The sequence below is a fragment of the Ornithodoros turicata genome, chromosome 2, assembly GCF_037126465.1.
Source record: "Ornithodoros turicata isolate Travis chromosome 2, ASM3712646v1, whole genome shotgun sequence".
In the NCBI taxonomy this organism is placed as follows: Eukaryota; Metazoa; Arthropoda; class Arachnida; order Ixodida; family Argasidae; genus Ornithodoros; species Ornithodoros turicata.
The window spans coordinates 5,659,835-5,673,577 of NC_088202.1; the positions used below are offsets into that span (position 1 = coordinate 5,659,835).

The window sequence follows — 13,743 nt, forward strand, 5'->3', positions numbered from 1 at the left end:
GAAAACAATAGGTGATATTTTATATCTTGCAAGTTACCCAAGTAATTTAGCCTGATTGGCTCTGCGACACGCTCACAACGTATAGTCATGAATGCTTAAGGTAAGCCTAACCTAAGGTAATGCTAAGGTAAGCTTAAGGTAAGGTATGCCCAGGACGCACATTTCCCCAGGGCGTCAGTCGTGACGTTGCCCACATACGTGAGGCCGACAACGGCAAGCCCTTTCACCATCACCACCATCACCACCACCTAAGGTAAGCCTCAATGCATTTGATCAATGCATGACATCCTGAGGATTATATTTTGACATTCTGCTCTGGACATGATGTGGTTCGGTGGGGGTCAGTGTCACTTGAGTGGAATTAGATATGCATGATAGCAGGCGCGTGCCCAACACAATATTTTTCAGTTCAAATGGACAAAAATTATTGTGTACAGCTTGCTATTTTTGCTTCTTGGAAATATCCAAATGGATATCGAAATTTGAATTAATTAGCAGGAAAGAGTAAGACACATATCATGTGAATTGTCGTTCATTTTATAGAGCCAGGATTCCACTGTAAGTTTATTTTCTGGCAGACTTGCAGAACTGCTTTTGCAACGTTCAAAATAAGAAAATTCTGCGTATTTTTGTATTTATCCGTTGCAGCTGATTGCACTTTTAAGCGTAGCTGCATACTCAGATGAAATCTGGCAGCACAGCCATTGGGCATTTCACACCTCAATGTAGCTTTCCAATGCTTTCCACACAACCCAATATTTAGCTCGCGCATGAACTCATTCGTACGCAATGCAAAATAATAGTTTAAGAGGCTTTCATCACGATATGCAAGGTATCTCAGATTAATCTTACTGTTATATTACTGATTCTGGTCAAGACTATTTTTATGAACGGCTACTTTACACATAGGAAAATCCTGATGTTTCTAACACCATAACTCGCTGATGCAACTAAGATTTCTTGTTGCGACATCAAAAAGCATAACTTTCTCGTGTCCGATAAAGAATGTCTTAGTGGGTTTTTCATCAGGTGTGTCAGACATGTGAGTATGGTGTGTCGGTGTGTGTGTCATGTCGCTTGATGTCACACCAGAAAGATGTGATGCTCCCCGACAGCATCAGCAGGTTTTAAGTGGCTTCAATGCATATTAGGAACCTGCGATGCACACGATCGCACACAGTCAAGGAAAAGCATTTAAACCTGCTTTTTAATATATGTAAAAAAACGATAAAGGAAGGGTGCAACACAATGAGTGCTGCCTGCATGATGGTCTGTGTGTACATCTCATACATATTATGTTATGTTGTTACGGTTCATATTCATGTGCTGATGTGCATGTGCCGTAATACTCTAAATCTTGCAGCGGCTTAGTAGCAAATATCAGAGAACACACAAGTTGCAAGCTCCAAGCATAAAATTCAGTGGTAAATAAAAAACAGCATCATCTCCCGAAACATCTTGGAACCACTCAAACTCAAGAGATAGTACGATTCTACTGTCGTCATATTTTGGTCTGCCGAGCTATTGCGATGTGCGGCCGCGATGGCTGCATTGGCTGCATGCCAACACGAACTCCCGCGTCCTTGCCTGTTCACCATGCCACCAGCCAGTCGCGCATGCGCAGTTTTGTTCGGTTCGCTTTGGCTGTAACGGACGTTTCTCATGTCCACAAGTGGTTTGCATGATCTCGAGCGTATTATTCTTCCGCTAAGTCTGCAGCTCTTAGAGGGTTTGTACTGTCGTTCCCAGTTTATGCTGTCGTTCTAGCAACCCGTCTGAGAAAGAGCCCGTAAGGGTAAATGTTTCTGCTAGTGATGTGTCGTTCGCGAATGAACAGTTCGGAATGAACGAATCCCGGTCACAAACTGAATGAACTCATTCACTATTGTCGATCGTACTCGTTTACCAGTTCACTTAGACGTCCCCGTTTTGTCAGGTTTCGCTGCGTTCGCTTCACAGTTTCTCGTTTCTCCACCCTCCTCCAGTCAATGGTGCGCGTGTCGCCATCTATGTTCGCCGCTGTAAAGCAGTGTTGAACGCATGCGCAGTAGTTAGCCAGACGAAGCTCAGCGCGCGTGGCCCGAATATCTGATGTGTTCGTTCAAATCAGTGAACATTAGGGACTCGTTCGAAAGATTCGTTCGCGAATCATTGACGCCAGTGGGTCATGTGATCCTTTTATCATTACTAGTTTTTTATTCGGAGCCTCTACCGTAGCCACTGATGCGCCAAATTCGAAGTAGGCAGGCACCAGGGGACTGGTTTAAGATTTCTAAGTACTGATCCTTACTAAATACGTACATGAAAAACATGTCCGCCATCTCACATACTAGCCAGAAAGGGCCTTTTCCGGTATACCTGACAAATAACTTGGATTTACCGAGTGCGGATCACCACCAGCGATACGTATAGCGAGCCGATCATAAACAAAAAATCAGAAAACATTCTGAATACTTCCACCCATACGACGTCCGCCACAAAGCTCGATATCGACGCGCCGTAGTGAACCAACGCTAAGATTCCAAAGGAGACCAGCAAGAACAACGTAGCGAGTCGCGGAGAACGCAGCGACGCGCCGTAGTGAACCAACGCTAAGATTCCAAAGGACACCAGCAAGAACAACGCAGCCAGTCGCGGAGAACGCCGAGAACGCAGCGAGTCGCGGAGAACCGAAGAACCAGTGCGCCGTTTAAGAGCAAACGATTCCGTTGCTCTTCGATTCAGCTCGCGAGTGAACGGTTCTCCTCGTTCTCCTATTCCTTCGATTCAGTTGAGTTCTCTATCGTACTTCGATCCCCGGCTTCGCGACTCGCCTTCAGTGCTCTCTGATTCATCCCAGATCGTGGCGCTTGGCCAATCACAAACCGGTAAGCTCTCAGTGTGGCCAATCGAGCTCGTGGCCTGTCATATTCAAGCTTCAGAGGAATGCCGACAGATGGCGCCCGCAAGGGGATGAAACTCGCGAGTTCGTTTGCGGACTAAAGTGAGGCGCTGCGAGCCTTTCACGTCATCAAGCGTCATGAAACATCAAAATTTTTACGTCGAAGCGCGAGTTCTCTACCGAGAGCATCCCATTGGCTCTGTGGCCGCTCCCCCGGTATGCGAGCTCTCATTGGTCGGTTTGAAATTATAACCTTTTCGTGGGGCGCGTAAGCCGGCAGCACGGCACCGTCGTGTCTGGTCTGGAGTGTCGGAGCAGCTCGCCGTAAAGTTTCGAAATATGGTCCAGCAGGGACGCACGCAAAGCACCTTTGCCGTTACCGCTTTGGATGGTTTTTAGTGCCCATCGATACCGACTCTGAAAAACTCGAATCCTCTTGGATACTTCTGCAAGTAAATTCAGTGATAGATAAGTGGAAGGCAGGTCTGCTTCGCTTGCTTGGTGCGACAACGATTCAAGAAGGATCAATACTGTGTTTTTCCACTCAATGGGAGGTAAGTCAGCTCCTATTCCATTCTGCCGCTTAGCGTAGCATAGCATAGCACCACACCTGTGGCATATACGCAACATTTCGGCCGGTAGAATTTTTAGTTTTCACGTTTCTGATCCCTGTTCTAGTCTTTCTTTCTCAGGTATCAACTAGGTGCTGCTCAACTCATATCTGCTTCAGAAAAGCATCTGCATGGATGCAGTAAAATGGATCAGTCACTGAGTGGTTGGAACATCATCTTTCGGCTTAGCAGCTGCACAGGTTCCTTTAGTGACGGGTCAGCCTTGACATGTGACGCTACACAAGCAGCAAAGGGATATGGACATGTTTCCTGTCATGCTGGATCTGTGAATGTGTGGGCCTGTGCAGTGAATTTACTGATCTACTGTGACATCTTCCACGTGAGACATCAGCTAACAGTGAATGCGAAGTTGCTCCGGCATATTACTCGAACTTCAGAAACAATGTTCATGTCAAGTTCGTGTTTGGCGCAGATACAGAAGACTGCATATGTGTGATTTGGAAATACCAATCCCGAAAAATAAAGCACCTTGTGCAACAGAATGATCCAACGCTTCCGCGTTTTATTTATTTCACTGGATGCGAACGAAAACCCAGCCAGAACCGCCAAAGCGGGGGAGAGAACAGAGGGGAAAGGGAAAAAGAACGCCTCGACAGCGTCGCTCTACGTCACGCGTCACCCAGGGAGACAAAATAAAACAATGCAAAAAACTACTCTACCGAGGCCCAACGCTTGGCCCGGCGTCAGAGGTCACGTGAGTTTTTCCCAACAATAGAAATATACTACACGTTCATTCCCCTGGTTGAGTGTTGATTCATTCGACCGCCGGGAACGGCTGAAACACTACCTCGAGCGGGAAGTAAGCTCGATCGTGGGTGGCTTTCGATTCTTACTAACAGGTCGCAGTGAGTCTCGCTGTTTCCCGTACACTAAGTTCATTCTTTTCGAAAGAAAAGTGCTGCACAGGTCCATCACCAGTTCTTAAATACATGAGAGGTCCATGGCGAAAAGAATGTGAGAGGGTTGCACTGCTTGAACTAGTTCAGGGCCGGGGTGCAGGCGAAAAGAATGGACCTACTATGAAGGGGACCTAAAAGTAACTATGAAAGTGAATTTGCGTGACCAAGCCCTGCCGAGAGGCGGAAGCAAGCGGAAAGTGGACTGAAGAAAATGTAAACTACGAGAGAATTACAGTGCGGCAGAATGAATTGTTTATTTTCTTCATGACAGCGAAAGACGGTCCCATAAACATACATTCGCTTATCGCAACATATAACCAATATGGCCGGCAGGTGACTGTCAGATTTAACGCGGTAATGTGTTGTACGAACACAACCCCCCCACCCTATCATGGAACACACTCGCCAACAAAACAGAACTCTTACTCAGTTACTGTCTACAACCTAGAACCCTGCACATAAGTAGATGCCGACTCGCCGTTGAGATCGGTCACATGATGTGATGACGTCACGGAAAGACGAACGAAAGAACGAATCTTTTGAACGGTTCAGTGAACCAAACTGAAGTGTACGAACGAGTTCACCAAAGTGAACTGGATTGCCCATCACTAGTTTCTGCCAACCCCCAGCAGACCAGTCAGGCTCGCTTGAAATGTCAAGTGAGGACGCGGCCCTGGATCTGAAGCCCAAATCGCTCTTCGCCATCAGGAGTTTTGCCGTGTCAGGTGTGTAATCAATATAACTGTGAACTAATATGTTCAGCTGTGCCATGCATTGTCATTGTAGATTTCACTCCATTTGCAGGCAATCTGAACGACGACAGGGAGATGGAACGCAAGATGAAACCGTGAGCGACTTTGTGCAGACGGTGTTTATATGTCTTGACACCTTCTGCACATGGCTATGCTGTCATCGTGTTTTCTGAAAAGATATTTCTTGCAGATTAGGCGTGTATGGCGCAACGTGCACCAGGAAGAAAAACTAAAGCATTGTGTTCAATATGGCGGAGACTCATGCACGTCATTACAAGATTTGCAAATGCTTTGAGAAAGACAAGTTTGACCGGAAGTGAGAATCTATGTGCTTTTTTTTTTACTGTTGTTCATTGTCCGAACATAGCGAATTTTCCGCGTGAGACGAGCTATCAGGTGTGTTAATGATGAATGGGGATGCTTTCAGAGGTACATACTCGTGAGTGGTGAATAAAGTGATTTCTTGCTGCTATCTACTGTTTCGCATGGGTTTTTGCGGGTTCCCATCTCCCCCACACATGAGCGACTTACTTCGCAGGACATTTCAGAACGCATGTAGACAGCGACGGGGAGGGGCGGTGAATAGCGTGCCGTTTCTGGCCACATAGCAGCATTTTCAAGATTGCCATAACCAGCATCAATGCAACTATTGTGCCACATCAGCATCAAGGCAGCCCTCACGTTAGCATAAACATCAGAGCGGCTCTGGTGTTAACATGAGCATCAAGAGAGCGTCCCCAATCACATCAAACCTGATATCACTCGTCAATAGGGAACACACCCATAAACATGTGTTACCACGGCAGTGCCTCAGCTACTCTGGTTACATGCTATATAGTACAGTGTGGCTTAACCTTGATCACTACACAACCTGTATATCTTTGTCTCCATTCTGCTAAAAATACTTATAAACCCAGCATATGTATAAGCTCCTAGTTGACTAGCTCCTAGGTACTATTGTAGTTCCCTATTTTACTTTTAATTCATTCTAGTCAAGAGTATTTTTATGAAAAGCTGCTTTACTGTACTCAGCCAGTACACCAATAAACGTTGAAGCTGAACCACATATTTGCATCATGATATTGCTCAGTATATGCACCTAGCACAACATAAAAAACGTCTCAACAAGGTACCAGATCATGTCTCTGAAAGACATCCCAGTGATATGATATGGATGCTTGTTTTAATATCCATGGGATGTCCACTCTGACATCATCGGGAGGACTGTGGACGCCCAGAGGTAGTTCACATATCCTGGTAAGAATGTCTTGCAGTCATTCCAGGGACATTTACGGTTTACTAGGGACATTTATGGTTTATGGTGTTACGCTTCACGTAGTCTCAGAATATTCTGAGGGACTTTCCCGTCTGTGCAACAGTATCATCAAGTACATCTGAGTACATCTTCTTGAACGTGTCACAGGCAAACAGGCAGATAATCTCGGAAAGAGACTACGTGAAGCGTTAGTATACTGTTTAAGATTAGGCCACACACACCTAAATTATGTGTGTGTGTGTGTTTTTTGCAGTCCGTTTTCTTGGTGATGGGGCTGTCATGCCTCTAACGAGAGCTCATAAGCTTTACTGGGACATTAGGCATCTTAACAACTTCTCATTTCACCATTATGTGCTTATGCCCTCACATTCATTTTTAAACACAGTAGATGCAGTGCTTGTATTGGATTTTAATTACATGTACTGTTAATCTGTTTCTAAGTGGTGGTGATGATGATGGAACTGGGTGGCCGCAGGTGGCCACGCCCAGGCGGCCAACATCACGACTATCGCAAAAAGAAGGGGGGGGGGAAACTTGCGTCCCGGGTCGTTCCTATGTAGAACACACCTCAGCCGTAGATTAATATATTATGGCCTTGGTTGATTAGCGCCATCGTCAACCTGGGGTCGTCATCATCATCATGATTGTCACACATCGTCCACATGATGAATTAGTTTTATGGCCTTTGCAGACCAAAGCCAACCCGAGACCATAGCTCGGCGTTTCGAGCCTTCGAAAATCACGATCACAATCATCTGATAAGGCGTGAGTTCGGCCAAGGCAACGAAATCACCTGAAGGTCGACAAGGCGTATCGGTTAGCTCGATCATGCCGCATATTAACGCACTCACCAGATAACATCACACCTGCTATGCTTACAAGTCTGATATTATCCGGTGAGTGCGCTCACATGCGGCATGATCGAGCTCACGAATTCGCCATGCCGACCTTCTGAAGTCGGCCTTCTGAATGGCGCATTTGAACTGCCATTCTTTTTGCGTTTGCTTGACTCAGCAATGCGTATTTACTTATTTCAGGTCAGCTTCCACAGATTTCCCGAGAGCATTCAGATTCGGAAGCAATGGATCGTCGCTATTAAGAGAGACCCAGGCAAGGAGTTTAGAATCACTAAAAACACAAAAGTGTGTTCACTCCACTTCCAAGATGATGATTTCGTGAATAATGTCGCTAGTGGCTTGAGAATACTACGAGACAACGCTGTTCCATCGGTTTTTGCGTTCAGCAAACCAAAGAAACAAAGAAAGCCACCGAAATCAAGACCAATCGTGACAGCAACAACTGTGCAGCAGTCACTGTCCTCATCGCAGCCGCTGTGCGCTATCGAAAACCTCGAAAACTTGCTGGAAGTGACCCCTGAGCCCTGCCCACCAGAACCATGCAGGTGCAACAGCCATGAAGAGCTACAGCAAGTAAAAGCAAAACTGGCCCAGAGAGAGACAGAAATAACAAAGCTTCAACGTGAATTGGAGGGTGCTCGTGCAACAATAACAGATAGAAATGGCGAGATATGGAAGCTACAAGCAGAACTTAATAACATGATGAAAGAATGTGCTAGTCTCCAGCAGCTAGTCGCTCCGTTCTCCTTGGAGAAATTCAAGAGTAGCAAGGATGACATAAGTTTCTACAACGGCCTCCCAAGCTATGAACATTTGAGTGCCCTATACCAGTTTCTGGACCCCGGCAATGCAGGATGCAACATCATATGGCACGGCTCTAACACAACAAACAACGAGTCAGACCGTGGCCGAAAACGGAAGTTAAGCACTGACAATCAGCTCTTCCTCGTGCTTGTGAAGCTCCGATTGGGTCTTTTCCACAGGCATCTTGGGCATCTTTTCAATGTCTCAACAGCCACAGTATACATAATTCTGACCACCTGGATTGACTTTATGTACCTGAAGCTTGCTAAACTAGCTCTTTGGCCACCAAGAAGCGTGATAGATGCGACGATGCCATCACAGTTCAGGGTCGAGTACCCTTCAACCAGGGTAATTATTGATGCCACAGAGGTTCGATGTGAGGTCCACAGCTCACTCGGGTTACAGTCCGCAACGTACTCACACTACAAATCTACGAATACATTCAAGGCACTCATTGGTGTTGCACCTGATGGACGATTGACATTTGTTTCTGAACCCTTCACAGGCTGTGTGTCGGACAGAGAAATCGTAGTAAAGAGCGGGTTCCTAGACCTAGAGTTCACACCAGGCGATTCAGTGATGGCAGACAAAGGCTTCAAGATTGCAGACCTACTAGAAAAGAAAGGGGTGGGCTTGAACATCCCCCCATTTCTTACAAATGGACAGTTCAGTAGTGCAGAAGTGCGTGAAACACATTAAATTGCAGCCTTACGCATCCATGTTGAGCGGCGGATACAAAGGATAAAGACCTGTCACATCTTTGATAGAAGCCTACCGGTATCACTTGGACCACTTGTAAATCAAATGTGGACTGTTTGTGCAATCTTGTCAAATCTTCAAAGCCCACTGATGAAGGATGTGGAATAGCTTATCACAGGCAGTTTTAACTTTAAATACGCCTGTGATTGGTTTGTGTAGATTGTATTCAATGCACACACACTGCAATGACATATTTTAGCAAACTAACAGTATAAATAAACATTATGTGTTGCAATGCTAAAGCCATGTGCACGAATTTGTCCTGTTGTGGGTCTTGTTAATTTACTTCAAAGTGAGATAAAGAACATGAAAAAAAGGAAGTTCAGCCTTCGAAAATGAGCAACAATGAAAGAACTACAAGGTTTATTGTGAATGGTTGTGTGTTTCAGTTGATAGCGATAATACAAAATGAAAGTCACTGCCTTGCAAAATATGGCAGAACATCACGGAAGTAGAACCTTGTGAGTTTCGCCCTCAAGGTTTTCCATTCCGCTTCAACAGTTAGGAATGTAGGACCGTAGAGCACGAAGTCTGCCCACTGCAGTCCTGTCAACCCCATGTGGCCAACAACTTGGAAACAGTAGTCATGGTCCCTGCGCAGATACGGATGGTCTTCGTTGAACGTCACGTAGGAGCTATGCTCTTTCAGTAGCTCCCCTGCTGTGTCACGTAGTGAGTAGGGGTATTTGACCTCTAGTACCCCATGTGAGGTTGCCTCTGTTGGGTCGAACACAATTCTGTCGGGCTTGCTCCTGGCCAAGGTGTTTCAGGGTGGACAAATAGTCCGCAACAGGAGACCACAACATCATGGCCGCGTGAGTGCAGGGTATCCTTGTAGCGCTCGACGGCTGTGAGCTCGTTAGTGATGCCATACCTGCAACATAATCATAACGTCACTTAAAACAAAGTCAATTAACAGGAAGATGTCTTTCGCTTCTTAACTTTCCCTTCAAAAAGCTCTACATTTATTGAAGAAAAAGAAGGAAGACGACAGTAACTGGCTCTCAAAGGAGGATAATGCATCCAATCGCCAGTAGGAGACGTCGTTAACGATAATGATTGAACAACAATCAGCTTGTACGCTGCATCTGCAAATAGACGGGGAAAACAAAGTGACAAGTCCGTACTTACTGAATAGCGCGAACCCGAGAAAGATATTTGGTTCGCAATGTGTTGCTCAAGCCTCTTCTAGTCCAACTGTCACGTTTTATGGAAACTCCAAGCTTCGACGCGGTCAACCTGTGGGCACGTGCATCCCTCCACAATGTGCTGGCACTCTGCACAACTCATTCTGCATAACTTCTTTCAAGCTCTCTTGCACTGCTTTGTGTGAGACAAAGTGGCTGGAAATAACATGCTTTGAATAACGTGCTTTGAATAACATGCCATGCTCTACAGCCATTTCACATAAGGCCAGATTTCCACATCTGAGCAGTTAACATTTTGTTAACTGAGAAAATCCTATAATGTATCACAATCGTGTATTCACCAATTTTGGCATTTTATGGCCGCTATTGTTTCTCCACCAATAAGCACCGAGTCATAATCACAATTAACAGCTTGGAGAAAAGCGCAAAGGGCTCTACCGGTGCCAAAATAGAACGAACTAAACGATCAAACCAAATCAAACTAAACTAAACGATCGAACAAAAACGAAACAAACATATCTACTATACCATCAGTATCCTTTGGTATGCTGTAGGGAGGTTGCTTATGCCATGCAACTTGCCATGGAGTGCAGTCTTCAAAAAATGTGGCATCGAATGGATCAGATATCCCATGCCGCATGCTCGCAAAATTAGCACATGCGTAGGTCTTAGACCCTGCTGGGGTCATTGGCTGGTGATAAGTCAAGGGAGCTCCTGCTAGCGACGGTCCAAACTTTGTTTCTCGGAACTCTAATTTGGCCCCCAGAAGAGAGGTAGCGAAGCCTTGCTTCCCATCGAGTAATGCAAGTGCTTCACCAAATTTCTCTACTGCCTGAATTTCCTCTTCCTTCGTCTGTGGTTTAGTCCTTGCATCGTAAAGCCGTAGAGGTAGGCTGTTTTCTGCTCCATTTTCTTCAATCTTGTTCCAGTCTACTGCTTCCACTGCTGTATCATTCGCAACCTGCTTCCTTGGCACCCACCATCTCTGAGGCAATTCTGTACAAGAAAGCTCGGCGGGTGCTTCTGCATACCGTTTCTGCTGTAGCAAGGAAAACAGGCGTAGTGATGCCAGGATGTGGTTACATACAGCCTTTCCAGCAGGACAACCACAGCGGGTGTACACAATAGTACCAGAGCCGTCAAAAGAGATACAGATACTGTATGGGTCACTTCTTTTCTTCAGGCCCCGGCAACACTGACACTTCATATGAAATGTGTTGTCCCTGTGAAACAAAACATGACAATCAATGACGATGGCAAAAACACGTAAGGACAATCATGATGCTGTATCCACTGTAATTCGAAGTATTCAAGCAAAACGGGAAATGAGCTATCTATCTGACTGCAGCAAGATGTGCTTGAAGCAGCGCAGCCGTCGCCTTTACAACGTTTTCTGTTGCACAAGAAAATGCACACAGGTTTAAGATAAAATATATGAGCTGACGTTTCACTTGTGTAGCAAGCTTTAATCGTCGCCGGAACAACGTAGGACTCTGTCACGAACTTGTAGCTCCGGCGGTAGGTTCGGTAGGCCACGCTTCTGCTGTCCTGGAAATCTTTCATCGCGTTTTCAGCCACAATCGGTAAACGCGATATATCGTTCACCCAGCCAGTTTCGGGGAAGGATGAGTCACCCCCTGTCTCGGTCATAATCGCAGGCTCGAGCACCTAAATTAGCTAAAACCACACTTAGTAACCAAACTGCAACGCAGGGAACACAGAAGAAACTCAGTTTTCGACTGCACTATGGCGGCGGAACGCCAGTGTTGCCAGACCAACTTCCAATTTCGAAAAGGGTGTATTCTTTCCTCACGTGGGCAACTTTGGCACTGCTGCAAGTAGAATTGTTCTGTGGGATCGTTGCAGAGGTAAAAGCACTTCACCATGTCAGCGTCCATTATTCCTCCGTATTGCAGAAATGCACAAGTGAAAATTTGCGCAGTATATATACACACACACTTCGTGCTGGGGCTGTATTTTTACCCATTTTGGGCGCAAGGAATAAAATTTTGTGAGTCAAACTTTAGAGATTGGGTGCTGCTCTTTGAATATGCGATAAGATTTCATAATGGAGCGAGTCATGTATCGCTAAGCCACTTTGACTTTCTCGTCGTCAACAGTTGCGGTAAACATATCCTTCCGCTTGGGGCTCTCTAGTGTGCATTGTAGGTCATCATCCGTGTCGTACTTGCTTGCAGCGGACACCACCTTCATGCGTCAGTTTCCTTCCTTCGTATCTGTCTGGTTCAGCCCATACACCTCTTCTGCTTTTCTGCTTTTTGTTTTCCGTGCCTTCAAAATCAGGTGCTTAGCAGCTTTTGGTATGGCTCTCCTAATATCTTGAGTAGACATTGAGCTTGGGAGTAAAGTGAAAAGGCGGCATCGCTCTCGATAGGTATCGCAAGCTGAAAGCGCCTCTCGAAAGTTGTTTGCCCATTCCGTGCAAACTTGACAGGCGTCAGCCTCGTCACCCGACGCCTCACTTTCATAGGCTGCACTGACATCTCTCGTTGGAGTTCACGCTTCTTCCGTCCGGTGTACGCTCCGCGCAAGCGCCTTTTAATTACGCAGGGCGGTATTAACGGGGAGAGGTTTTTCGCAGTAGCTTCCAGAAGGGGAGCCCTCTTAACTGACCTAACCGGCGGCGCAGTCTCACGCCCGCACCGCCTAGTGCGTGCCTGATGCGTGCGCACGAACGCAGTAAACCCAAACTGAAACCATAACACTCCCCCGCCCAACGTTACAGCTCCAGCTGATGCAGAAGTTGGACCGGCCTGCGAATGGTTGCCCTGCTGGATGTTTTCAGAGTGCAGGACCGTACCCGATTGTCACGGCCCGGATACACTTGGTCCACACGTGCCCCCCCCCCCCCCCCAATCTGTGAAACCCAAACTGACCTAACCTCACTAAAGTAAACTGAGCCCCTTCTGGAAGCTACTGAAAAAAAAAATCCCGTTTTAACTGCGTAACGTCAACGTTTGCCACAGACAAGTTCTCATTTACACTGTCGATGATGTCATCCTTTGAAACATATTCAAAGACAGATGGCGAAGAGTCACTCTTGCTTTCTTTTCCGCCCGCGATCTTTCCTTGGTAATGCCTGAAGTAATGATGACAGAGGTAGTCCTCATCGCTTACCTGTGACGCTTGATTGACTGTCACAATCGGCTTTAGGGATGCCAAATCCAAGTCTGCCACAGCTTTCCGTCGTCTCTGGTCCAGACGACTATTCTTCTTGTGTCTAGCTCCTTAGTCCGCAGAGAACGTCCGGTCAGTGCTATATGACCGATACATTGCGAAGGTGGAGACGGGTCTACCAGAGAGAAGCTACTCGCACAGAAGCATGTCCACTCGTGAGCCCGTCACAAATTTATTGTCACCTTAGACACCGACGGCGCAACGAAGCTACTATAAGGCAAACACCGCCAAAGGGTTTAGACTTCAGCCACCCAGAAAGGTAATCCCATAGCCTCTTGCTGATGTTAGGACCCCTCCTTTACCTTAGCCATCGTGGAAGCAAGAAAATGAGGTACCTAAACAGGAAGCGTACTCCTAATCCTTTCATTCGGCTTGAAGGACTACATAGGATGCAAGGCGCAGTGAAGGGGCGTCAGTGTAAACGAACGTGCTTCTTCGGCCGGTCTTTTGAGACAATATTTGAATATTGGCGGTTAATGACAACACATTTGTCTAGCATTGCAAGAAATTTCGTCGAAATTAAAGCTGATGTTTTTG

At 46.2% G+C, this 13,743-nt stretch overlaps 1 protein-coding gene across 1 annotated transcript; it reads left to right on the forward strand.

The window, feature by feature from the left end:
• The first annotated feature begins 7,456 nt into the window (after positions 1 to 7,456).
• On the forward strand, positions 7,457 to 8,800 carry LOC135384271 (uncharacterized). The gene has a single exon (XM_064613482.1). It carries the CDS (start codon positions 7,457 to 7,459, stop codon positions 8,798 to 8,800), a length of 1,344 nt encoding a protein of 447 aa, XP_064469552.1.
• The last annotated feature ends 4,943 nt before the right edge of the window (positions 8,801 to 13,743 follow it).